This window comes from Pelecanus crispus, chromosome 13, assembly GCF_030463565.1.
Source record: "Pelecanus crispus isolate bPelCri1 chromosome 13, bPelCri1.pri, whole genome shotgun sequence".
NCBI lineage: Eukaryota > Metazoa > Chordata > Aves > Pelecaniformes > Pelecanidae > Pelecanus > Pelecanus crispus.
Genome location: NC_134655.1, coordinates 22,061,604 through 22,089,553, shown reverse-complemented (window position 1 = coordinate 22,089,553; position 27,950 = coordinate 22,061,604). Strand labels below are relative to the sequence as shown.

Below are 27,950 nucleotides of genomic sequence, written 5' to 3'. Positions count from 1 at the left end.
TAGATTATTCCGTCTTATCTAAAATCAAATTTGCAGTATTTCCAAACTTTGCTTCACATGGACACAAAGTACTAAGAGGCTACTTTATATAAACTTGCTAACTTATACCAACATACTGTCACACACGTAAACTTCAATCTTATTGCAGATGTCAACATGGTGAAAGTAGGCAACAGAAGTATCAGGAAATCTCAGCTAACAAATGAATCGCTTTTCTTGAGTAATTGAAAGAAAACACAGAAAAAAATGCACTTGCAAGCAAACCTTTAATTTTCAAACGATTTCCTTGGAAACACAGAAGATGAAAAATTCAACTATGATCCCTATTATCGAAAGACAAACAGGAACTATGTCCTCCACTTAGTTCTTTTACAGATCTGCAGGTGTTAAATACAATTACCATACACTCATGCTTTCCAATACACATAAAAATTACAGCTAAATGAAGAGGCACTCTGCTTATTACTATATATAAATAACTGCTCAATCACAAGCAACCAAAGATAACTGGTGTTTAACACTGGAAACATTTCAACCACGTATTTTTCTGAGGACTTTGGGATTATACACACAAGGGTACCTATCCAATAAACAAAGAACGTAAACACTAACAAACCAGTTTTTGAAATGCAAATTGGACGACGTATTATGATGCAAGACAAAATGAAGTTAACCGTACCAGTTACGCTGTAAAAAAATAAATAAATTAACCCTTATGGCATGAAGCCATTTTAAAGGCAGGCACGTGCACTGCAAAATTGTACAAAAGCCTGGATGTGTCAAGTTCAGGCAGTGCTGAATATTCATTATTCAATGGCATTTTTTATTTACGTACAGTATTTAAGCACTGCTAGAACTGTATCTAAGTTCATGTAGAAGTTTAAACCCCAACTCAGCAAAATTCACTGATCTCTAGATATACTACTGATCTATTGGGTGTACATTTTAAGGTAAATCTTTAAGTAAATGCTAAATATTTTTCATCATCTGAATATCTAATTTTAAGCACTGTTCAGAAGAAGTGCAAGTTTATCATGGTCATTTACAATAGCTTTCTCATTCTGTAATTTTTCATACAAACTAGGCTTATAAATACTTCAATAAATTTTACTGTATAAATGCTTTATGATTTATCATTACAAAACACATCATTTACAGCTATTGCACTAATTTTAATCCTATTAACTGGGATCAATACAAACCTTTGGAATTATCAGTTGAACCTTCTCCCCACCACAAAAAACCTCAATTAATGATCATCTAAACTTCTCAGACACATACTTCAAAAAATTAACTACTGGCTTACTAAAGGCCCAAACACTGCAACAAATCCAGGGAAATGAACAACAGGTACACTCCACTTATGATTTTAAATTTTGGGGGGAAATCTAGCATTAAGTTTAAATTGTGCTATTTTTCCAGACTACAGTAAATTAAGTCACTAGTGAGACTGTGTGATCTATTAGATCTTATTAAAAAAAATTGAATGTAAAATACTTTAATGTGAGGAACATCTATTGGATTATATTTGTTTCTACATTATGGCATCAGTTTCAAAACCATAAAAGAAATTTTTCATTATACCAATTAAACATGACATTATTACATATTCTAAAGCCACTCCAGAACTGTCAATATTGTTGCCTTTAAATGCCATTCATAAAACCACTCTGAAGGACAGATTGTGAAGCTCACCTTCAACTGTTTAATTAGCACAGATCCAGTGATTTTTAGTACAGCTGTGATACGTTGTATCAGAAGAGCATCTTCAGACCGGTAAGCAAACTTGCACATTTTTTCTTTTGATTAGTTTCAACTTGTGGCCTGTTTAAAAGATGGAGGATTCCTTCCAAGTTGTAAACCAAAACTAAATTCTCTCAACAAACCATGAATCCTATATTAGCATTTTAAATTCAAATGCTTTGTTCTATGTTTTTTGTTTAGCTACAAACACCCCTGGATCTGGTGAACCTATGACTATTTAGAAATGTCTCAGCTATCAATGAAACTATTTGACGAAGAAAGATTATTCAAGCTAAGGAAAGTAAGGCAATTGCAAATAATACGGCTATGATTTTTTAAACCTCTTTTTCTTACCCTTCCTCCCTCACATTTTAGTTTGGGTCAACCTCCTCTTCTACTAAGAGAACAGAGCTAATTCATTCTTCATTATCTTCTTTCTTAACAGTACTACTATCTCCACTACCACTTTCCTCAGTTGAGGGTTCAGGTTTTGTATCTGGTGAATTACTGAATCCAGACTCTTCTGGCCCAATCTCATCTTCATCATAAATAATATCTTCTGGATTTGGTGCTGGTGGGCAAAATTCCTCTGTAGGAAACATTTCTTGGAATATCGTCTCAGCCTATTCAGAAAAAAAAGCATAAAATAAACTTTATACCTTGCAGCAATATTTTACAGATATTTAAGATTACCCTCTGTTCTTTCAAATCAATAGTGATTTAATACTTTGACAGTATTGTAAACACATGGGAAATCCATTCCTTCTTGCAGTCCTCCAAAAGGAAAAAGCAATCTATCCTTTTACATTGTTCTACTAGGAAAGTCACAGCATAGGGCTTTTTAAAAATGCTGGTCATCCTACATTGTATCGAGAACAACAAAGATGATTTTTTGCAAGCAAAATTACCTTTTCCACTATAAAAATATCATAGCTGCAGTCAAATGCAAAGCATGGGAAAGATCATGCCTCTTTCCAGAGAGAAGAATCCTTTTCACATGACAAGCAAAGCCAGGGAATTGTTAGTATGTATGATCTGCATCACATCTATAGGGGATTCCTTCTTAAATTTAAAAACCACAAAAAAATTTCTATTTCCGTTTTTCTTAACAACTCATAGGTAGCTCAACTGAGAACTATTCTCATCTAATGAAGTATTATCATTGAAAAGATATGCATATTTGTATGTGATACATTTATAATTTATTCAAAAGCATGTCTCAATGTATTATGTGCGTACACCTATGTGCACAAATTGTGCCTTTCTGAAAAGAACTGTATAAGCAACTTTTATTTAGATAAAAAGACAGTTACTCTTAAGATACAGCTCAAGGATTTAATTTACAATGCCACTTGCTCTTCGTGCCATTGAGGTTTAGAAATTAAGTACACACAAAAAGTCAAGTTTTTTGACCACTGCAATGAAAGACATTAAAAAGAAACGTGTCCTTGATAACATCAGGGTAGTTATTATTACAACATACAAAATACAACTACAAAATCTGGGAGAAGAACGACCAAAATAATAGGGTCTTAGAATTCTTGAGAACCAGACATTTTATAAAAACAAAGGAGGCCAAAAATCCTTTAAAAAACACAAAAATGCAAGGAGCTTTGTTAACTAGTATTAAATAGTTTTATGTGTTCTTGTGCAAGTAACCTATCCATAAGCTTATCTTAAAAAAAAAAAAAAAAAAAAAGCTAGAGACACTCATGAATTTATTTACTGACTCAACACGCCCTTCTCATTTCCATAAAGGTTTTCTTTTCCAAGCCCTTAAGCTTTTAAGGCAAATAGAGACAACTGATGCAGAAAACAGTTATGTTTTGGGTTTCTAAAAAGGCAAAGGAATATTGCCTCTCTATTTTGTCTATTTAGTAAACTATGCCCTAAAGACGAGCTGTGATGAGAACTCCCACATAGGCAAGAACGCATTTAATCTTTATATTCATACTGCTACCAGACACTGCACTGAAAAAGCTGACAGTAGGGTCAGTTAATGCCAACTGCAAAGTCTGATTACATGATGGGGATTCCTGGGCAAGAGGGAATTGTTTTCAGATTAATACATCATTGAGCACGTACCCAACAGCTTTCTGTGATAAACTTCGCTGCCCACCGGCAGTGGATTTGTATCACTGGATTTGTATCACCAGCACATGGATGTAGGAATCCATTATTAACTGCTTAAATGACCCTGTCTACTCTCAGTTCAATTTAATTTTTCATTCTGCTTCCTAAATTTCACTCTTCCATACCCATTTAAAACTGTTTAAAACTATTTATATTAGGATATGGAAAACTATACATTAAAAAACCAGAAAATCTATTCTCTACTTCAGAAACATGGTTTTGTAATTTGAAAGCCTTGCCTAGTATGTCTAGGGGGCAAGGGAATAAAAATATCCTACAAAAAGTTTACAAAACTAAGTTTTTGAAGGTAAGAGAAACACTTTTTATTTCAAGTCTGCACTTGTCCTTGAAACTCAAAAAATATACTGAAGCCATTATGTTTAACAGAATTTTGAAGTGTCATATTTTGCACTAAATATATGACACACTACAGCAAACAAACATTTCCTATGCAGTTCTCAACAACTATTCAGTCTCCAATTAGTCAGCAAATATCCACTCCCAAATTGGTCAAATAATTATGAGGTTGAACATGGAAAGAAATTCTCAGTATGTTATGTAGGACATCATGACATTGATTATAATTGAACAATTTAATGGTATAGAGTGCTTTCAGGTCTACCAATTTTTTAAGTTAACCTTATCCAGCTGAAGTCATGCAGAATAACCAATAATAATTTAACAGCTCCTTCACTGTAACACTTTGATACTTATTGCAACAATTAAGTTAGTAAATAGTTCCTTCAATATTTAGTAGTTACGTGTACCAGCTTTCAAGTGTGTATGTTTGAATTAAGCATTAAGACATAAGCATTTAAAGCACTTGCACAGATACTCTAATTTAATAACTGTTCAAAGTTGAATATAACTATGTTTTATTGCTGTATTCCAGCTACGCACCTTGATGGCATGTAGACAAGCTGTATGGCCTTTCACAGCAACTTTTACAGAGAACACTACCAAACTAACAGTAGTTTGAAATACGACACACTTGAATAACTCTGAAATCCTTCCAGATATAGGAAAAAATGTAAACAGGTTAAAGGACAAATATTGGCATGACAATTTTACTGCTTCCTCTTACGAACATGAAGATGCCTCACAAACCTGAAATACTTCAGGGAACATACTGCTTTAGAACCTGATAATTCATTTCAGCTTGTAGCAGCGAAAAAATAGAAAACTGGAAGCTAGATGCTTTACTTGATCCATACATACAGAATTTGAAAGAATCATAAATAGCACTTTACATTTTATTTAGCCTATCCTCAGGGCAAGCAAATGCAGACATCAAAATTAATTCAATATTACTCTAGAAATTTAACACTAAATTAAAATAAAACAAGAATGAAGTAATTTGTATACTGAGCTGTAGATGGATAGTCATCTGTAAAAGTTGTGGTGTCTTGCCTTCTAAATAATGTATCATCAACACAATCAAACAGCATGACATATAGAAGTTAGTAATACTAATGGTAATGAAAACATAAATCATGGGAAGTATCATTAAAACAGTAAACACAAAATTGATTAGAGAAATTAGATTCAATTTTCCAACCTATCTCCAAGACTAACACATACAGTGTTTTTTTGTTTGTTTTTTTAAAGTGTTCTGATCCATGAGTTTGTAAGTATTTCATGCTTGGACACTTCCATCCCATTGCTAGGCAGATGAAAGTGATTTGGGGGCAGAAGGCACACCAACGTACATGTATTTCCCTCCTCCACTTGTCTAGAAGGTACCTGCATGCTAGCTGGAAGGGTGTATTCTAACTGCGAGTTCTGCTTTATCTTCAGCCTATTCTTCACTTTGTTCTCACATACACACCTCACTTTTATCTTCCCTTATGACTTTTTATTATAAACATGTTTACAGTAAGACATTTTTCACTCTAGTGACCACTTGTTTCAAAATTGAAAACAGGTTCCAGAAAAGTGTAGCTTCTATCCGCTTTTTCTGAAAGGCAGTGTTTTAGGTTCTTGAGTGTTTCTCCTCTGAGATCCACTTGTTTAACATCCATCTCACTGGTGGTCACCAGATTTAACACGAAGGCTAACTACAGCACCTAGAACATTTAAACACAGCTTCATCTATAATACCATTACTCATCGGTAAGAAAAAGAGCTCTTAAGGTAAGACAAAGCTGAATGCTAGAAAAGGTGGCTATCAGAATTAGAAATAGGCTGGGTTTTAAGTGTACTTAAACAGCTTGTAACCTGCGCTGTTTCAAATAACCGTTCAAAAAATCTCATTTAGAAAAGAACTCATTGATAACTGCTACCATAATAATTGTCTTGCCTTATTTTTTGTCTTTATAGTTCTTTAGCCTCTTGGGAGACAAATTATTGCCTTGTAAAGCAAAATGTAGGGTACTATTAGCCCTTAATTATACTGTTCTGACCCTACAGTTCAGGCTATGTCAGCCGTTCCACTTTAAAATCTTATTTTTAAGAGGTTTATGACTTAGTCATAAAAAATCCTGCAACTGGTTAAAGATGGCATGCATATTCTCTGAACATGGCCATTAAAAAAACAGCTTTAAAAAATGACTAGGGCCAGTTAATCCTACGAAGGTGTAAAAGTGTTCTCACATTAGCTCTGAAAGCACCCTGACACCACAGTGACTGCTGCGGTAGATTCGCCTAAGAATTTATACCTTCCTTATCAAAGCGGATCTCTGAACGGAAAAGCAACGGAGAAGCATTCCTGTAGTTGTCTTTTGTTGAACAAGTTGTAATCTACATATACGCATGATCTTGTCTTCTGCTCAATAGTAGTGGGGAAGGCACGATGAGAGTACGATATGAAGTTCTTTGTGAATTTCTACGTACCTACCCTTGAAGATCCGGTGTCCCTGCATATTCTGCCTATTGCCAACACAGAAGGTGGCTATCTCACGATCTCTCCACCTACCTAGTTTTGTTTAGGGAGCTTTCACTCTTCACCTCCAATTTCAAAGCACTAGTAGTTTGTCTTGAATTGAGTACTGGTATGGTATGCCTACTACTAGGCCAGCTGCAAGTGGTTCTCAGTTCAGGATTCTAGTTAGCAGGAACCAGATATATAGACACCCAAATACTGAGAACTAAAAATCAGAACTGAGTGTGATTTGATGCCAAATACTATCTCAAGCTCACAAATAGAATGACATTCCCCTTAATTCCTTCAGAGACACAACTACACCATGGTTTTTTAATACAGTGATACTAAGGTGAAGAGAAGGTAAATAGAGACAGGTAGCTTAATGTACCAGATTAGGAATTACGCTCGGGTTTTTTCCCCAATAGGTTTTAGGTTTGTGACCACGTCCTGCAGGTATTAAACTACTTTGATGATCCTTCCAACTTGAACTGTAGGTAGGCTTTTCTGACCTTTGATTTGCACTGCTTCTCTACTATTGTACCTCCTCTTTAACCTTACAGACAAAAGACTACATATTTTGGGGAGTTATCACCTATATTTTTGAATTATTTGACAGTTTTTCCTTTCCACAGTATTACAGCAAGTAACCATTTTACCAAGATCATCATCTTTAGGTACTGCTGCCTTCTAGGTTCCCTTTACCTGTTCAGATTAACTACCTGCTACTCCTAACGTTACTATATCAACTGACCTTTTCTCAAGTTTCCTGAATTCTCAAACCCACTGACATTCACTTTGCTCATTAAGTAAGATTTTTTTATATGTCTAGCTGTGAAGTTTTATAGCTGTATTAGTACTAATTACCTAGCATAAAGCAGAATAACCCAGAACAAAAGTAGACTGTATTGGACTTCCTTAGGTCTTTAAAATTAAAGTTCTGCAACCAAAAAAATTGATCTGCCCTACCTGTTTGACAGCACAGTCATTTCCTAAAGCAGAGTCTGGTCCAGAACAGACATAAACATTTGAAGGTAAGCCATCATACGAGTTTTTGTCAACTCCTGAAGAATCTCTCATGTTGAAGTAGACTGCCCAGAGGACTCTAGGTTTTTCCAGTTCTTCATTTTCAGTCTCTGAAAAGAAAAAAAGAAGAATGTTTCCAGTAATCAGTGTTCACGTGTAATAAGGGAAACACATAATCTAGCATACTAAAAGTCAAGTTATTAACATGGAATTACTGTAATAAAGTACTACTTTTTCTTTAAAAAGCCAATTGATTTTACTTACCATTCTTTTCTGAGGTACTCTTTCATCATACTTTTCCTTTACAACCATAGGTATGTAAACTCTACTTATCTGTGCACACTATGCCACATTAAGAACCAATTATCACCAAAAAGCATACTACCAAGAAGCTTGGTCTAAATTTAACACCTTTCCACTTTATGTTACCTCGTTTACTATGGATAACTCTATGAGCATATTATGGTCTGAACAAGTCCTCCATGCGCTGTGCCAGCTTGAAGCTATTGCATTCCACATGAAAAGACATTTTTGATGTATATTTTCCTCCCCATTTAATAAGTTTATCTTTGCATGGGAACTCTTCTTGTAACAGACCTTTGTGTGCTTTAAGATTGAGTGTCTTCAATGCAATCTAAGGAGACTAACTAATGGTCATGGTTTAAATAAAAGAAATTTGAAAGAAAAATCCACAAAGAATAACTCCCCCCCCCCCCCCCCCCAAATTAACCACAGATAAAGAATTATCAAAACACAGAAGTACTCTATTTGAGATGTGTGATATGCAGTATGTAGAATCTCTAAACTGTGGCAATACTGCTAAATGAAAATAAATGAATTTATATTTATTTATGCTTACTGGGACTTGTGCTGTGCTACAATACTCATTATGAATACAGAATCATCATAAACTACATCTTGCTTGTTCATCACCTGTACCTTCTCGCAGTTACTTTGCACATTCATACAACCCCTCTGCACGCAGGCAGCAAAACCTCTGGGAAGATGAAGGTCACTTTTTAACAGTGCAGAATGCAATGGAGGAATACACAACATAGATTCTTAGCTTAACAGATACTATTTGTTGGGCATATGTGCTGTCCCCTTTTTGGTATTTTACCGCCTCTAAAATAAATGAAGCTTGTAAAAGACCTTGCAAGATTTACTTCTTTCCAAGGAAGAAACTTCTAGATAACAACAGCATTCAAAACAGTATTTTAAAGCAGTTGAATTAGAAAAAAAGAGATAAATCTATGCTATTCCTTCAGTATCTTTTTATAACTGTCAAATATTTTAAAAAAATAGGTGCTAACCATACTGCACAGTTTGAAATATAAATTAAATTCATCAGCCTGTGAAAGTCTGAGCCTTAATACAGGGCAAGATGCTCTTTAATATATTTAAAAGTTCACATTGCTCATAAAAGTTACTTCTTCCTCATTTAGGCAGGAAAATGAATGGAGTCCTCTTCTCCAGGTGACTTTGCCTCTTTGACCTGCCATGGCCCAGTGCTCACTTTATCTGGTGATTCATTTTCAATAACTCCAACAGTATTTGTTCTGACATTTTAATTAAAATACGACCACTACCTCATCCTGATGATAAAAAGGCCTATGTGTCAGTGAAAACTAGCTCTTCAGTGCCTCAGTGCACCTGAGGACCCCTATGATCACAGAGTTTCTACAGAAGAATTTCAGTCAGGTTCTAAACAATATATCATTTCAAAACTGGATCACTTTAAACATTAAGATTAATGCTACCCCCCAAAAATGATTAGAAGACACTAAACTGCAAGCTAATCTTTTCTTCACCAACTGAGTCTTTGAAACACACGGCAGTGTCTCGAAAATTTAAGATGTATGTTAAATATTAAAAGTTGGAAATTAGCTGGCTTTAAATTAGCAAATATCAACATGAAAAGTGCTTACAGCTCTCCAATATAATAAAGTTTTCTACTTACAAACCCTAGTTGTATTCTACAAATTTGTTTTGTAAAGGCTCTTGTACTACAAACTTAGTAAAAAATTTACATCTTTGGGACATCAAAGATGCCTTTCCTGTAAGCAAAAAGAAAGACAATGTGTATTATTTAATACTTTACTTCCTATTAAAAGCACTTTGTTGTCTAACAAAAACAGCAAGATACTTGGTTTTTCATTAAAAGGTAGAGGGGGAAAAAAAAGTTAAAAAATAAAAAATGGAAAAGAACACAGAAAAACAACCTTGTGAAAAGCTGAACTCAACCCTTCATGAAACGCTGTTCTTGGTTACAGAGCCCTGAGAGGAAAAAGAAAGACTGGCCATATAAAAGACTGCATTTATTTTTTTAGCAGAAGAAAATTCTACCTCAATTCATGTTATGCTTCATGAATGAAGCGTAGCAGGAAATGTTATAAGCAAACCAATTATAAAATATTATAAAATACTTCCCCATCTTACTAACTTACATATATACAAACATAAACACTTCCACTGACAGCTAAGTATTGTTTTCTCATAGAAGAACTATGATTTACTGTATTTAAGTATGAGCACACTATATTTAAAAATGCTTTGCCAGGGTTAGAACACAGCTACATCTTCTGTGTGCACACTAGCTTTTCTATGAGCATCTACCAAAAGTGTGATTTAATTCAAGATCTTGGGATTAAATTTCAAAGAATTCTACGGAACTAGCTCAAAGTACCTCAGGGACAATTTCTTTCTAGGCAACAACTGCTTTGTCAACAGTTACTTTCCTCTAGGACTGTGAAATTGTCCATCTCAAGGTCAAAGTTCATGAAAGTAGATGGCAAGGTTTCCTTGAATTTAGGGCCGAATAGTTCATTATTGGATATTACTGGAAATCTATCTTCCTGGTAACACTGCAGTGTGTAACAACTTTATGCTTCCACTGCTTAAAGCAGAATCCAGACAATTTCAACTAAAAACAGGAAACAAGGAAGCACTTGAAGACGACAACAAAATGACAAGCAACAGTCTTAGAATAAGAGAAGGCAAAAGAAAACTAAGAAGCTTATAGCACTGAGCACGTCTGGCAGCTGGAAGAGAAAAGCAGACTACTAACTTCTGGGGTTTTGATGACTTTTGTTAGGGATACCCAAGTGAGAGAAATCACTAAAAACAGCATAGAGTAACAAACCAGATTCACAAATATTTCATTTCACTACTGCACCTCTGAAAGACATGCTGAGAAGCAAATATGTTTCCATGAAAAAGAAAGTGTGAAAAATTAAAAAGGTTCCAGACACTTAGAGCCATGGTCCTTGTATGCTGAAGTTAAACTACAGCTGAAGAAGACCTGGAACATTAGAACATGAAATACAAAAAGCCTGACATCTGCTAATCAATCTCACTCTCAGAACAGATTCCTTTACTTTGAGATCCCGCTATCTAAATATCAGCTCACCATATGTTGACTCTGATGACAGATTCAGATGTTCAGTAACAGACACTTTAGTTACAAGAGTATATTATATTTCTGCAAAATAATCTCTTAATACTTTGTGTATTTATTTTTACCTTTTTCTGTATTTAGATTGAATAACTTCTGTACAACAGGCTCTAAATCTTCTCTAGCAGTTTTAGTTGACGGACAGGTTAAATGGACTAAATCTGTTAAAAGAACACAAACTAATTACAATCACGAATACACAGATATATAAATATCCTTTACAATTTTTAAAAGGCACAGCAGGCTTTTAGAAATCACTGCTCTTGATATAAATCACTTCCTTTAACCGAGAGAAGCACCGTATTATGGAAATAGAGTGTATATACACCACACAGAATTTTTCTTGATACATCTCATAATTATCTCTCCTTTCCCTACCTGTTGGTAAAATGGAAGGATAATTTAACATCAGCAGTGCAGGCAGAGAGAATGTCATTCTATGAAAAGGCATCTACTGATAACAGGAAAAGCAGCAGCAGGAATCTGGATAACACACCCTATTTGCCACTAATGACCTCTAGAAACCCCAAGAACATTCTTGTCGGTGTTGACAGTCCAACAGTTCAACAACATACTAAACCCACAAATATCACGGCTTTCATGAACGCTCTCCTTTAAGAGCTAAACTGGGACCGAGTGGGAATTTGGAAATTTGGCTACTCACAGTTTAAGTCTGGCTGCACAGGAGGAACCAGGAAGCTATCTTTCTCCACTGAAGTAAAAAGTTTGAGCAAGACTTCCGTTTCTTTTATTGTACTAAACAGTAAATAGGAGATGAAGTGTATAGGTGCATGTTTTAAGTTACAGCTCAAGTGGGCTGGCAGTTAACTGTTTCTCTCCAGCCACAAGGTGAATGAAGAACACTGGGAACGCTGTCATGTTTTGACAAATTAGAGAGAATTTGAAGATAAGCATGGCTGAACATCACAGAACTGTTCTGCAATGCAAGTTATGACATATGCAATCCCTTGGTACAACATAACAAAAAGCTCAACAACTTTTTATTCATCCACCTTCTTAAAGGATGGGTGAAACACCAGTTTGGTGTTTGGGTAAGGGTGAAATTAGGTTAGGTGGGCCAGTAAGGATTGCTGATAATTTGCAAAACTGATTTCAAGTACTTGACTTCAAAAGGTGCTCTGTACACATCAGAAACAAATCAGAGTACAGCAAACCCATATTGGAAAAATCATAGAATCATAGAATTGTTTAGGTTGGAAAAGACCTTTAAGATCATCCAGTCCAACCATTAACCTAACACTACCAAGTCCACCACTAAACCAATTAAGGGTAGACTAATAATTTCATGTTTCCTGGCTTGGTGGCTGGATTATTTGGTGACATGAAAAGATTCTGGACCACAAGAACACATTTGTGGAACTGTATAATTAATCAAAATTCACCTTACAGCATGGGCAAATCAATGCCACTAAATCTAATTTTGTGTTTGTTAAATTCAGTTTTGTTTGAATAATGCAGATTTGATACTTAGATTGTTTGTTAACGTACTTGTTTTCATGAAAATAAAGTTGCTAAACAGATACCTCACAGAACATGCTATTCCTTTATTTGTTCTGTTTTGCAAACTAGTGAAGTTGCTGGCTCCTTAGAAAAGATAATCACTTGATGCAGCTCTTGACCTCTTTTCTGTTCCACTGGTCTCTGTTCAGATACAGAACCAGCTACTCTGCTGCTTTATCCCACCTGATTTTACATCCATTCATTTAGATATTTAAAAGCCTCACCTTAAGGTGGTTTTATAAGAAGCTTTAATGGACTCATTTGCTACTGAACAGTTGTCTGGACACTTAGCAGAGAAGTATCTGTCAGAGAATCATGAAGAAGTTCAAACTTTGTACAAAGATATGTTAAACTTCTTCATTTTTTTCTTCATTACTGTACATTTCTGATCAATTTAATAGCAAAGCATAGCTATGGCGTTATTTTAAATCCATATGACATTTTCCTCTTTTCACTCTGAAGTCTGGCTCTATTTGTGTCAGTATTTACATCATACATATCTTGAATGATTTCCTGGCCGCAGTTATGCCACAGAAAGTTTGACACCAACTCCAGGAGGACCAGAAACTTAACCCTACATGCTCCTCTTCTTTCAGATTGCGCACACACAGATAATATTCAAACATTAATATTCATTTTTTATTTTATCAAACCAAACCTTCTGTCTAAAAGGAATATGTACTAAAAAAATAAAACAGGTGCTGATAATGAAAGTCTCCCCGCAACCTTTACTAAATGTTTACAACCCCAAACATTGTAATACAATCTATTCTTTCCTCAAAAAAACCCAGCTATAAATCACTAAAGTTCACATCATTTGCTTTCTATAAAATCTTTTTTATTATCTTTAAGGTTATGGCTATGAGTCACAGTCATCAGTACATATTTTGATTATATTTGATTTACTCAGGTATAACTGCATTAGTTACAGTGGTTGCCAACATTTGTCTTCAAGTAATTCTTCTAGCAAGAAGAACGATGAGTTTAGTTCATGATTTCATCATTACAGTCTCAATTTTTAGGGCAAGTGAAGGAGTTTGGTTCCACTCAGCTGGCAATACAGATTATGTGCCTGTCATTTATGCAGCGTGATCAAAGAGTAGATGTATTTGTATACTTATCTTAAATAATTGTTTGAAGGAGAAATCACTCAGGTTAAAACCTATTTACAGATAATGATGTAAAAGTTCTGAAAAAAATTATGAAATATGTCCCATAACTAGAACTCAGCTATACCTAAAATCCAACTATATTATTTCAATACATGAAGACAAATTTCATTAAGGATGTAGTACCTTCTCTTCTGAAATGAAAAGAATTTGAGGAGAAAAGTAAACAACAGAAACCTTAACTTTTCAGCACCACAGAAATTCTCATGAAACTAACAATTTATATCCTTCCTTAGTTTCACTTCCTGCTACATATATTTTGTGAACCCTTAAATAAAGTAAATTGGCTATTTGAAAGATAAATATTAACAAGATGCTTTATAGGGCTAAGTTCTTAATTACAGGATTATCTTCTTTTTATTATTTAAGTAGGAAATATACTTTTGAATTACTTAATCAGTTTGCTCTTCTTTCGTATGCAAAGAACAGAGTTCAAGCATAGGTAACGCTAAAATAAACTGGTTAGTGTTACAGTTACTTAATTTTTGTTAAGAAGCATTATATCAGGTAACCTCTAATTCTATTCATTTTCCATAGTGTCCCAAATTGGTGATCTATGTAACAGAATTCAGAAGAAGAAATTGGAAAGAAACATAAATACCCAGTAAGAACATTTTTTTGCTTATCTGTTTCAAGTTCACATAAAGTACCACCACCAGAGGCATAAAGCTCTCTACACAGAAAACTGTTAATGGAAATACTAGGGTGCCTCTTCTAGAAAGGTGATCTCTCAGATATTGTTGGAATTAAAGAATCCTATGCAGTAGATCACAGTAACAAAGTTCTTAAAAGACTTTTTATAACTTTACCTCAAATATATCATGATGCACTCCTTCCCTCCAAATCTCATAGTGGGACATAATCCCACCTCCACCAAAACTTTCTAAAAATAAAAAGCCCCCAAATATAGTGTACTTCAGCTACTTCACTTTCATAGTTCAGCTAAGGTAGTCCCTTTTCAAAAAAACAAACTAATGACAAACTACCAGTAAGATTCACATGCTTTAGAATATTTCTTTAATCCACTGAAGGAAAAATTAATTATTGTGTAAGTGAAACTAAGTCCATTAACCTATTAATTTTCAGTATATGCTGATTAAGAAAAAAGCAGAAACTGCAGCAGAAACAAGAACGTAGGCTCCAAAATATTCTGCTAGAAAAAATACTGAAATATGCTTGTACCTATCCTTATGAAAACAAAAATTTGTAGCATTTTTTGAGGCCACACAGTCCTACAGCATAAAGATTGTCTTAAATTTTAAAGGTAGCCTGAAAGGAAAAACAAACAAAAATACATGCATCTATGTTAACTAAGATCCTACCTTTTTGCTTACAGTTTTCTTCAGAAATGACTGGAGAAAATACTTTGGGTGGGGTTTGGCCCTTTTAATTATAGTGGTAAGAGAAAGTCTTGGCAGAAAATTTTACAAAGAAACCATTTCTAAGTTTTAAAAAAAAAAATCTTAATATTTTGACTTGAAGACTGCACAATCTTAGCTAGTTGCAGTGGAGAAGAAACAGTCTGCTAGAGCTCTCCACCAACCTTATCCGCCATTCTATTAAATCTTCAGTTATCTTAAAAATCTTGCATAGCTAACAAAATGTGGAATTTTAATACTTTTTTAATCTAAAAAAAAAAATACAGCAGTCATAACAAAAAGCTCTTTGTTGGTGCTATTTTATAATTACTGTACAGTAAAGAGAATATTGTCCCAGTACTAATAAGACTACAACTACCAAGCTTACTAGCCACGTAAGTGTTAAAAGGAACATCTGATGTTTGACCCATTTGGAAATAAAGAATAATATACTTTATTACCGTGAAAATCACAGTAAGATTTTAAATAAATAATTATGACAGGTAAATTTAAAGAAAATTGAATGTAACAAGAATCTTGTAGTATGCTTCCTAAGCCATATGAAACAGCACACGAGTGCTACGGAATGAAGACAATGGACTATTTCTCTCGTCTGCTGGTAACAGTAACCCAGTACACACTGTTTTCTCAGATAATAGCCTAGTCATTGTGCAGCAGAGGAATGATATGCACATATTTTAAATTTTGATTCAGAGTTGAGAGAGTCAAAGGGAAAAATATTAGTTAAGATTACATATACCCTGTACTTACAAGTGTCCTTCATGCATGTCATGGTTGAGGAACACAACTCAATGACGCAAACTGCTGGTTTTCCTAGATCCACTGGAGGCACTGTCAAAATGGAAACCTATCAAGCAGAAAGAAAAACTTACGTTAAAGCAGAGTAACATGAAGGATGAGGCAGCCAACACAATTCTGAGTAAAGGCGAAAAATAACTGCAGACGTTTATACAATTTTGCTTTCTGGTTTATTAGTAACAATCTGTGCAATCAATCCTGCAGAATTTGAGCATTCAAGAATTTCTACCAAAGTCAGTAAGGCCACCTTTGTTAGGAATGTCTGCAGCAGTGCAACAGAAAGAAAACCTGCTATCGCAGCCCCTTCCAAAAGGATGACAGTTTAGAAACTCTGTTGGCAAGAGACTGCAAAATGTTTTTGAACACTGGGCAGAGCACTGTTAGGTGAGAATGACTGGAGTACTTTCATGCAGGACTGCCAGTAGCAAGACTTTGGAAGAACAGATTTCTCTGTCATACATGTTCTTATTTTGTAGGTCCTATTTAACCTATTTACACAAAATGTACAGAAGAAACACTTAACACAGTTTAATATCCTTTAAAATTAAGGTCTGCAAAGATGAACGAAGCAGAAACATTTAAAGGATCTGAAAGTGTACAATAAGAACTTTGAACAGTAAAAGTGAATGTTAAAAAACCCAAAAGAACTTTGTTCAAAGTTGAGACAAGATAAATAATTAACGCTTAACAGGATATTAAGGGTAAGAGTTTATTAAAAAGCAAGCAAAATGAACTACTTAAAGACAGCAGCTTAGAAACTCTGTTCATTAATACAGTGCCAACCAAACAGGGAAACCCAAGTCACTGGACTAAAATAAAATAATATTCCTAATAGTTTTATAGAGACTAATGAATTAAACAATTATCAGTAGAGAGACCTGACTAAAAAGCTGGATTCAAACAGAAGCAAAAGCATGAATTAATTCCTACCAACAACTAAATATTAATACATACAATTCATAAGGAGATAAGTGATACAAAATTGATATATACCTGCTGCTCTGAATCTGTGTTTAGCACAGACTGATCTGTAATGAGCACTGCTCTGGAGATCTGCCTACAATTAAATAAAACAATTACGGCATTTCACAAAAACGTACAACACAGCAAGTTGGATTCATAGTTTTGGCAGTACCAATCTAAACATAATACTGTGGGAAGGCAATTTAAACATACGATCTTTACTAATAGGATTGTTAGTGGGATATTTTGCCTGTTGCTGAAGGAGGACCACATCTGGAACATTAATGAAGTATTTTCAATGACCAAAACAGATGATGAATAAATGAGCCAGTGCCGCTACATAAAACAGCTTGAATATCCTACTGATTTCTAAAAAAATACTTTGTTTATTTAATCAAGATTAGTAGCAGCATGTTAGAGGACTTTCTATGTTCCAAAGAGCATAGGACACTTTGGATTAAGGGGAAATTCGCTCGAGTGGAGTTCATGAATTGAAGTTTCTAATCCTCCATTGCCTGTGATTATTTCTGTGCTGCACCTACTACTAGAGTTTGGCTAATATCTCATCTGCAATATTTTGAAGACAAAGGCAGTATATGTCCAATGCTTTTGGCAAGAACAACAACAATCAGAGAAGACAATGACTTTTAATACTTTTCTAAACCTGAACAAATTTAAAGCGAGAACAGCAATAGGCACCTCCACATTCCAAACACTTTTAAACAAATATGAAATCCCTAACGCACTTAGAGCTAACGGATTTTTTTGTAAGGAAAAGAGGAATATGACTGAGAGAACAATTTAAGACAACCTAAACATAGAAAGTATACAATATACTCTCAAGTATATAGAAGAGGAGAAAAACTACGCACAGAATTAAGCCGTACTGCAAAGGTAATGCAGGAGACAATAATCTCTTAAATTTAACTTGCAGGGTACTTCATACACTATAATTTAAAGCCATTTACTATGGTTACTGTTCTACTACGTACCTGTAGCACACATTTGTACATATGCTCTCTGAAAGGTAACTGTCTTCCACAATAAAATAGTTAGCACTTATTCTTTGTCCAAAATGATCCACAATAGCTTTGCATCTGTTTAAAAAAAGATCAAACCAAAGTAAGAAATTCAGATACAAGGTAACAAAATCAGGTGTAAGTTTTTGAAATTCAGTTATATAGCACATAATTTATGTATTTCAAATAAGTTAGCTGCACATTTCTTCACCATGTGAACCCCTAAAACAACTCAACTGAAATTGAAAACGAACTCTTAAGAGTTATACATTCTACCTGGTACATTCAATTTTTTACATGCAATGCCATTTTAGATAATGATATCGGAACATCAATAAATTGGTCACTTTATAAGGAAAACTAATCATAAGCTAATAACGCTGGCATTTGATCGTACCTGAAAATGGCATACGTTTCCTACCTCATAATACATGTAAGAGTAATACTGTGAATTATTTTGTCAGCGTTACCCTATCGCAGTGTTATTTTTCTCCAGTCAGCAGACTTTACCAAAGACAAGTTTTTTCGACAATAATAGCTGACAAATTAAATGGCAAGTTAACTTAAGAGATGTAAGGAAAAATCCTTGAGAAATGTTTGCATCAGACTGTTCTGAGAGAACTTTTCCGAGCTTCTCTATTTGTGACTAAATATACCATTTATCTCTAAGTTACACACAAAAGGATTAACTAAGTCACATTGCTTTAAGAGCAACACAAACATTCTTAATAGGTACTGTTTGTCTTTAACTATATATAAATTCTAACACAAACATGTATTTGTCCGCCTCAGGCAACACTTGAAAAAATAAAATAAAATAAAAAAAACCCCAAACCCAAGACCACCACCACCCCCCCCCAATCTTTCTGAATGCAAGCAGGTCAAAACAAAATGAGAATAATTAAAAGCTGAGGCACTGCTACAAAAATTTTCAAGAGTCAAGTGTAACGCAACAGATTAACACTCTTATAAATGGGACAGAAATACAAACCACAGGAGAGAAGCAATTCAGAGAGCTTAAATGAGAACAGGATACAAATTTCAGATTTTAATGGGGAAAAATCTCTATGAGAGAACAAACTTCAGACTTATATACGTCATGTATGAAACCAAATCATATATATGAGACAAATAAAACAGAGGCTGCATACAGACACTGACACAACCTCTACTGCCGATTCCTATATGCCACGATCTGTGTTCTATTTAATTGGACATATTTTCCTCAAACTGAGACATTGCAAACATTTTTAGAAAACCCTGCAGGTTTAAATAGCACCTATCTTAATGAATGCTTTTCCTATCTAAAGTGCAAGCAAAATATGTGCACTACAATTTCTTTCCTTACAGCTTGTTTCCATATCCTAAGGATCTTTAAGACTCGATACTGGTTTCTAAAGCAAAATTTTAAGGTTTTCTACAGTATCAGAACATTTACTGCATAAATAAATAAAGCAAATTAGCTTTACTTAAGTTTTGCTTGGTGTATGAAAGTTACCATATTTTTTTTAAATTAAATTCTTCTGAATCAGCGTCTTAATGTTTCAGTTGATTTAACATACAGGATTCAAACCAGTAAATTCTCTCACACACATGTAGGCGCGCACGTGCACGCACTTGAAAACATCAAAAGAAACAAAAGGTTGCTCAGACATCCCTTACAGATTTAAATGTGTTTTATCATAGCGCAACATTATCAGTAAGTATGTGATGTGCAAGTTATGCCTTCCGAATAAACAGCGTTTCTGTAACTTCAAGTTATTCATTAGCTTCTGTGATCAAAACGATCTGTAAAACTAGAGGAGATGAGAACCAAACCTAAATAAGTAATAGCAATCAGCTGCCGCTAGCTTTAGTACACCAGTCGCTTCTGTAGTCTGAAATGAGAACTGAAAAAGGGTGCACACAACGCTTATTTACAGATGTAAAAAGGTTAATGACAGTTAAGCGCGTTTTTATACCACTAACTTCTAATGCTGATTTCACAGGAGTCGGGATACTACATATAAACCTATTTCCAAATTCAACAGATAACCTGAAAACAGTAATTAAAAGAAAAGTCTAACGGTACGAGCATCGTTTAACTTTGAACGTGCAGTATTCTTCATACAGTTTCAATCACATTCTATTCAACATGTGTTTCACTTGCAACTTTAAGAAGTTTTTTGTTCGTGTTAACCTAACGGATTTAATTCTCAAGCACTCATTTGAATACTGCAAATAAGCAAGGACGTCGAGCTGCTACAGTTAATTTCTAATTATAACCTTACTTATTGTTTATGAAACAATTTCCCCTGCCACCCCCCTAAACATTACAGAAGGGGAAAGGTTGATTAAATGTCATGTTGCATCACTCAAAGCCAGCAAAAACAACTACACAGTTTTTATTTTCCTGCTGAGTGTTTTTTTCCTCTGCTTTGTTCAGGAATAGCTATCAGGTCATACGTTTGATAAGATTTTAAACAGAAAAAGAGATAGCGCTTTTAATTTCAGTCTCCACTTTACTTCAAAGGATGATGCTGAGAAAATTTCTTTCAAGTACTGCTTCCAAATATGGAAAACACTTATGCACTGACATTATCAGGTCTCTGTCATCTGATATGTGTTGGGACAATGAATCACACAGAACCCTCCATTGACCTTCTTTCAATGTGTCTAGATAAAAGGATGAAAATTAGAATCCATCTCCTTGCAGTGCCACGAGTTATAAATGTACTTTATAGGGCTCATTATCCAAACTAATGGACTAAGGGCGACATCCTTGAAATGGACTTACCAGCACTGACAAAGCCAGTATGCAATATTTCAAGAAAGATATGTAAATTACTATGTGTTTGCTATATCTTTTTATTACAGACATATAAATTTCCATTTATCACACCTTTTCCATTTTTGAGACAGAATTATGTAATTGGAAACATATGTAAAGTGTGATCAACATAAAATGCCTACCATTATTGTTAATGCAATCCATGTAATTTAAAGTACTTCGAATTTTATATATACCCAAAAAGTGACCTACAATAAACATGGAGAAAATAAACTAGAAAAAGAAAAATAATGATCACGCATACATTCAGTGTGCTTTTTCCTCAACCTGAGGACGACGATGTGGTTTTTATTTTCTAACAGAGCATCAGAGTTCTATCAAGAATGCAGGATGTTGTGCATACATATTAAAACAGCAGACCTAATCTGATACACATAAAAAATAGACATCTTCAAGTGGATTACCAAAACCTTAAAATAGGTATGTCTAAAAGTTTCTATACTTTCACACTGTCCTCCCTGAATCTCATTTTCATAAACTGTAAGAAGGGCTATAGTAACACGACAAAAATAATTATACAGTTGGGGATGAAATCTGCTGTTCTTTGTATATGCAGTTATGGGTAGTAAAAAAGTAAAAAGACAATTCAACTAGATATTGAATGGGTTCCTATTTTTCTTGTGCTGGAGAGAATGTTAGCCATGTCTAGAAAGGAGCTGGAATAAACTTTGGTGGTATTTAGGGACTTCAAATTAAAATCTAAACCATCAACAAAAAGTTTGAGAAGAAAATCAAGGCTGTTGCTATAAGCATAAATTTTCCTTACATGTACTAAAGCAAGAATATTAAAAACAGTGAACAAATAATGGCACTAAGATTTTGATGAAGTCTAGAAGCCTACGGGAGACGCTTACAAAATAGTAATGAATCCTGCACAATTTGATTAAATTTCTACTGTTGTGAGTTTAACCTATTTGTAACCAAGGTAAACTGCCTCTGAAACTACAGAGACAGCTGTAGTGACGACGAGATATGAGTTGTCTATAACCAATTACTATTAATGGCCTGTTGACTCAAAAGCTCAGTAACTCATAAATACCCTCATTAGCAATTTGATAGCTGATTTTTATTAAGCAAAACACTGAAGCCCAAAGTCAAGAGGAAATTAGAGCTGGTGCAGGAAGGGAATACACAGGAAGGAAAGAGGTAACACGAAGAAATAAAAAGAAGGAAATAGTGATGATGTTAGCAACAGAGTAGCTTGCTAAGTAACACTCTAAGGAAAAGACTTAGCAAATAAAAGCAGTATTGCGTTCAGGAGAGAGAAAGGAAAATCAAGAGAAAATAATGTAACTGAATAAAAACACATACCTGGGTCAAAGAAAGTCACCTTTCTGAGTGACATTTTTGATGTGGCGAAGAGGATGTTTGAATCTTTTTCAAATTATTAGGGAAAAACCGGAACATTATATGCTCATTTTCATTGCTGAAAATACTTTTTGAAAATCATATTTTGACCTAGCCTGCGTTACTTTCACCATCTCAAAGCCTGACACCTCCCTTCTCTTCTATACATTTTTTTTGTTTGTTTACTTTTATTTTGAGGTAGAAATGCTGCTTGGTAAAATACCTGCTTTGAAACTATGGGAGACCTAAAAAGAGACAACAGAAGCAGACAGGCGGCTCCAAGGAAAAGGCAGGTGACTAGACTTTGGAAGCTGGATGTGTTGTGCTGCTTCACATTCAGCATCAGATAATGGCAGTATTAAAAGACCAATAGTTTTGGAATAATGAAAGTCTGGTAAAGTCTGGTAAAAAAATATTTCAGTAATTCTGCACCTCAAAAATCTGTCCTTCAGTTTTAAGTGAAAACGGCATAAGTGAACCACTAGAGCAGCCTAATAGACAACAAAAGACACTTGAAACCTATCTGGAGCCCTGAGAAACTTATTAGATCCAAAATGTAAAAGCAGGTTAAAAGAAAAGCAGCACTCCACCTTTTTTAGAATACATGTAACCTTAACAAAGAAAACATTCATTTCAAAGGCCTTCAGAATGGGCAAAAGAAGCTGGAAACTGGGACAACCAGCACTGCTGACCAGTTAAGATCTCCATAGAGCGGTGTTTGGAAGTTGCTAACAACTTTCTGTTTTGTCCCTCTGAAAGAGCAAGTTAACTATTTAAACGTTATTGGAAAATAAAGCTCCCTAGAGTAAAAGTTCAAATATTGCTGTTAATAAAAAAACTACAGAGTTTATGAAAGGGGCATAATTTCATTTGCATGTGAAACATGCACTTAAGACAACACCACATATGATGAAATACTGTCACATTTGCATCTCAGAGTCAAAACTATGCAATGAACTTCAGAACCTTCAGAACCGGCAGAAAGATAACATCTGTTGTTTATAGAATTTCAGGAAAAACAGATGCTACTTGACCATGTCATGACAAATCTAGCTACAAGTACGACACTCAGAGAATCAAATGTGCAGTGCAACTGGAAAGTAAACACATTACACTGATCATTGAACTACTAATTTTCCTAATGAAATGCTACTACATATTTTCTAGCTTATTTTTCAAAATTTTCTACAGAACATTTTGAACTTTTCAATGACAGAAACTACGCTGAAAACAGACTCTTAAGAGAGCCAAAGTCTGCAGTTAGACTAATAACTGATAGAATGTCTGTAACAGAAACCATGACAACTTACAGAGGCATGAAAATTGCCACTATGGAAAAAACTCTGGGTTGATTTTTCTTAGCTCAACTTTAAACTCGCCTACAGGCCTGATATTGTTGTAGAAGAATTTATCCTAGGATAAGAGGGCAGCATAGTTTATGACAACAATCTACCTAAAAACTCATTAAAGTCTTTTCTCTTAGAGTGACATGCATTATCAGCAAAGATTAATCTGATGAGTCTTTAGGTGAGCTCCATTTTTAAAAATGCAATAACAGAGGGCTTTGTTGTCATCTGATGAAAATCAATTAGAGTAGGTAAGGCCACAAGGAAAACTAACATCACTCATCACCAGCCCCCCGGCAGCTGAAATGATTTGTCTTCCAAGCTTGGGTGATCAGGAGCTGTAGTAATATCACAGGGAAATTAATTTAGTTTCTATATTCTAGACCCACTTTCCTTGTTCTGGAGGACCTATACACAAATTACTTTTAATCAAGGTTGATGTGTTATTAATACCAAGGAGGATCTTTGAAGAATCATTTTTTTTTAAATTGACTTAACACATTTTTCACCTGTATTTTGTATATAAACAGAAGGTTACTTATATTACCCTTACCGTCCAGATTCTTTGTCCACTACAAGGCACTGCACAGGATGGCGAAGACAATAGACACCACCAAATACAGCACACATCCTAGAAACATATCAGGAAAAAATAAAGGTTAGTCCTATCATGACTAATTGTAATCAATGCGAGTGTATGTCATAAGCCAGGCAAAGTACTGTGCATGCTGTAGTACATTTTTAATGACACATCTTAATCTCTGAATCAGACAATCAAAAAACAAGCAAAATAAAGCATGTCATATAGTTTTTGTAAGGGATACGTTGTTAACTCTTTTTTTGTATTAGCATTTATCTTAGTCCTCTGAATTGTTACATTAACTTGAGCACTCATTCTCTGTTACCATCTTCAGCCGTTCAGGATGGAAAAGCACCTATTTCCTGAAGATGCACAGAATATCTGCTGATATTCTGACCACGCTACATTGCATGTGGCGTAGAATAAAAACGTAAGAACACATGATAACCACACCAACCTCCTACTAGAATTCTAAGTGTGATTCAGAAGTTATTTCTCTACTCTTACAAAAAGTACCGTGGGAACCTCACTGACTACAGGCAGCTCAAAGTTTGAGGGCATTGAGAAGTGCCCCAAGAATGAAGACTTCCTACAATCTAAAGATGACCTCTTACAAATAGTGATTCCTCCAGGTTCTGCCTATGTTATGATATGGTCGCTTAAGATATTCTGTGCATGGACTGATGATAGAAAAGTTTCCTAAATGAAAAAAGGAACCGGCTTCAGAGGTCAGTGTTTCAAAAGCTAAAGTATACTAAGCTCTTTATCAGTCTCCTACTTACAAACAAAACCCAATACCTAAACCAAAATTGTGCTGCCCAAACCATTAAGCCAGTATCACAACTCATCTGCTGTTAAACTCTAAGGGAACTCAGAATTTAAAGAAACTAGATTATGACATTTAAATACGAATGACTCCATGTAAGTCAGCCCACTGCAAAATTTCATCACTAGCCAGGCTGTTTTATCACCCCCTTGAAGGTCTCTCTGACTAAAACTCTTCACCAGATGAATCTGTCCTGTGCACAAAGTCTGAGACTGCTCTCCCGTGAAGCTTTGCGGTAAAAGTTCAGTTGCTCTGGTGATAAACATGGTCCTAGGTTAATCCCCACATCCTAACTTCCTGTATCTGCCAAAAGCCAGGCTTCATCTCTGGGGATTACTTTTCTGTTGATTTGATGAGACACAAGGTAAATTAATTCACAAAAAAGGAAAGTTTAGTTTTGTGCAGGTGATGACTCAAATTTTTACTGGACCCACATTAACATTGAAATGACCACGATATCACTAGTTTTAATTTTTTTTTTTTTTAAATTCTTGTTCCTGAAATATTTTAATATAAGCCCACATTCTTCAAAATGCTGTCAAGCAAGTATAAAGAACCAATAGTCTTTTTGCTATGTATTTAAAAAAAACCTCTTTAAACTTTCTGTGAAAGCACTATAATGCAGAGAAATTCATGATCTTACAGGAACAGGAGCTACTTTAGAGATTCTCAAGGACAAAGCTTCATGATTAACTGTGAATTAAGATAAACTTCAGTCAGTATTTTGTTTACAGTGCATTATTTCAGTGGCATTCTTACTATAATAATAAAAAATGCAGAAGTTTTCTAGAAACTGGTGTGACAAAAAGTAAACCAGTAAGAACATTTAAAAAATATTTTTCAAATTATGTTAAAAAAGAAATAATCTTTCTCTTCAAAATTTCCAGTCAACGTGGAAATGACTCAGTGGAAAAAGGTAAAGAAAAAGATGGGGGAGGTGTGTCTGATCCCTTACAAAATAATTTCAGGTTTGGACTGTTGCAATGTCTGATCTATACTAGGAATCTTTAATGAATATTTATTTATATATTTATTTACTTTTTTAAGAATATCCAATGGTTCATTCAGATCAATCAGCTATCACTGACCTCTTCTCATGTATGCTGAAAAGAAAGGACAAATAATTTGCATATTGACATTAACTGCATATCCTTCCCTCAGAGAACTGCTCTATCAGACAACTGTCAAATGCTATCAAGTGACATTTGACAATGTCCTACAAGTTAAAATACACCTGTGTTCTTCTTGTGATCCCTATTTTCCAAAAGTAAATAGCCTCTTAAATCATAAAACAGTCTGTAGCACATTCAATACAGTGACACACTGTATTCCATTTCACCACGCCAGAGAAGGATACTGTGAGTTTTCTGAGTTCCTGTTATCCAGCTGAGGTTTACCATCACCCAACCATTTGATGATCAGCTCACAGATGGAAGGACAGAGCTGAAACTGGAAGGGCATAAAAACTAGAAATTACACTTGCCATTTCATGAACAGACTCTGCCTAGGTATTGTATTTAAAGTAAGAATGTGTAATTCTGTCTTTTGGTAGAGTTTACACTGCAACTTAATAGATTAGTGTTTTCTAATTTCTAATTACTTGCCCAGCATGAGCTAGGCATCAGGCTAGCCAAAGCAAACAACCAGTATGAGAAGGGCAGACTGGTTTGGTGGAACATACTTCTTCCAGATTTCTGGGATGATATCAGGTTTTTCCTGGTTTACAAACAGTTTGGGTTTTTTTTTAAAGTTAAAGAGCTTTACATAGATGATGAACTTGAAAAGAAAACCTTCATTTTGGAAACCTGACTTCCTAAAATGGAATCCATATTGGCATTCAAAAGTCTAATATATTCATTAGTTCAAAGCCAGTACTGCAATACCTTTTAAACTGCATGAATGACACAGTGCGGCAACCAGCTGAAGTGTGTTACCAACTCGCATCTCTTCCGAGTTGTGCCCCAAAAAGCAGCAGTCTAAGGAAATGCCAGCAGTATCACTACTGCCTGACTCAGAAGATCCAGTTCCCTAGAAATACCTCTTCTACCCATGCAAAAGCAGGGAGAACATACGCCATGTTGAGTCCCAACCTTGGTTGTCTGGAGACTGTTGAAGATGACACAAAGGTTAAACATCCACTGAAGAATTATTACAGAGCCTTGAGCTACGGGCTTATTATCTCTAATGCTGCAATCAATGGCTTCTTGCCTGACAAAGCACGTATTAGGATCTTTCAAACCAACTCGGATGAATTTATTTCATATGTTGTATAAAAGAATAGCACTATTAACCTAACTAGAACTAAGATTCCTTTGTTAAAAACTATAAATTATATTTTTCCTTTGACTTCAACCACAGTCAAGGGCTTTTTGATATATGCACTTTATTTTTCTAGCGTGCTTTGAAAGAATTTTGCTGCTTGGCTGCGCAAAAATGTGAATTACTTATTTTCAAGAGTAGCCTGCTATCCAGTGGAGGAGGGCATGACCTGTTTTCATAGTAGGCCAGCAGAAAACTTCTCTTTTTAAATGAAAATGGAAAGGAATTTTGATTGTGTTGTGTTAAACAATTACAAAGAGCCAAAATACCTATTAAAACAGCCCGGCATGAAAAATGACACTATTAGGAAGAACTTGCCAAAATTATTTAAATGCAGAAATTGAAATATTAAACTAAATGGCATCCAAATAATTTATGACAAAGTAAAATCATTGCGCTAACATTACTTTCATACAATAGGCTATTCAAGATGATTTGACTGTACTTCAAGTACAAGGCAACTCTTTGATACCATTAACCCTAAATGACAGACATTTAAACCGATATTACTCTAATTAACTGGCGACTGCCTACACCAATAATTCAAGTTTTGCTGAAAGATAGCAACAACACTGTACTCAACTTCAACTTTGCCCTGGTGACATCAAACCATATTACAGCTAAATTAACAGTTGTG

General features: G+C 34.8%; 1 protein-coding gene across 1 annotated transcript in view; it reads right to left on the bottom strand.

Annotated features, from left to right (window-relative positions):
- Positions 1 to 268: 268 nt before the first annotated feature.
- Positions 269 to 27,950, bottom strand: part of CHM (CHM Rab escort protein) — a 73,053-nt gene continuing 45,371 nt past the window's right edge. The window contains exons 9-15 of the mRNA XM_075720801.1: positions 24,142 to 24,219; positions 18,039 to 18,143; positions 17,077 to 17,140; positions 16,036 to 16,132; positions 11,285 to 11,377; positions 7,706 to 7,872; positions 269 to 2,366 (exon numbers count right to left, since the gene is read on the bottom strand). Coding sequence (XP_075576916.1) covers positions 2,160 to 2,366; positions 7,706 to 7,872; positions 11,285 to 11,377; positions 16,036 to 16,132; positions 17,077 to 17,140; positions 18,039 to 18,143; positions 24,142 to 24,219 — 811 coding nt within the window. The 3' untranslated portion in view covers positions 269 to 2,159. The remainder of the gene's footprint in view (positions 2,367 to 7,705; positions 7,873 to 11,284; positions 11,378 to 16,035; positions 16,133 to 17,076; positions 17,141 to 18,038; positions 18,144 to 24,141; positions 24,220 to 27,950) is intronic.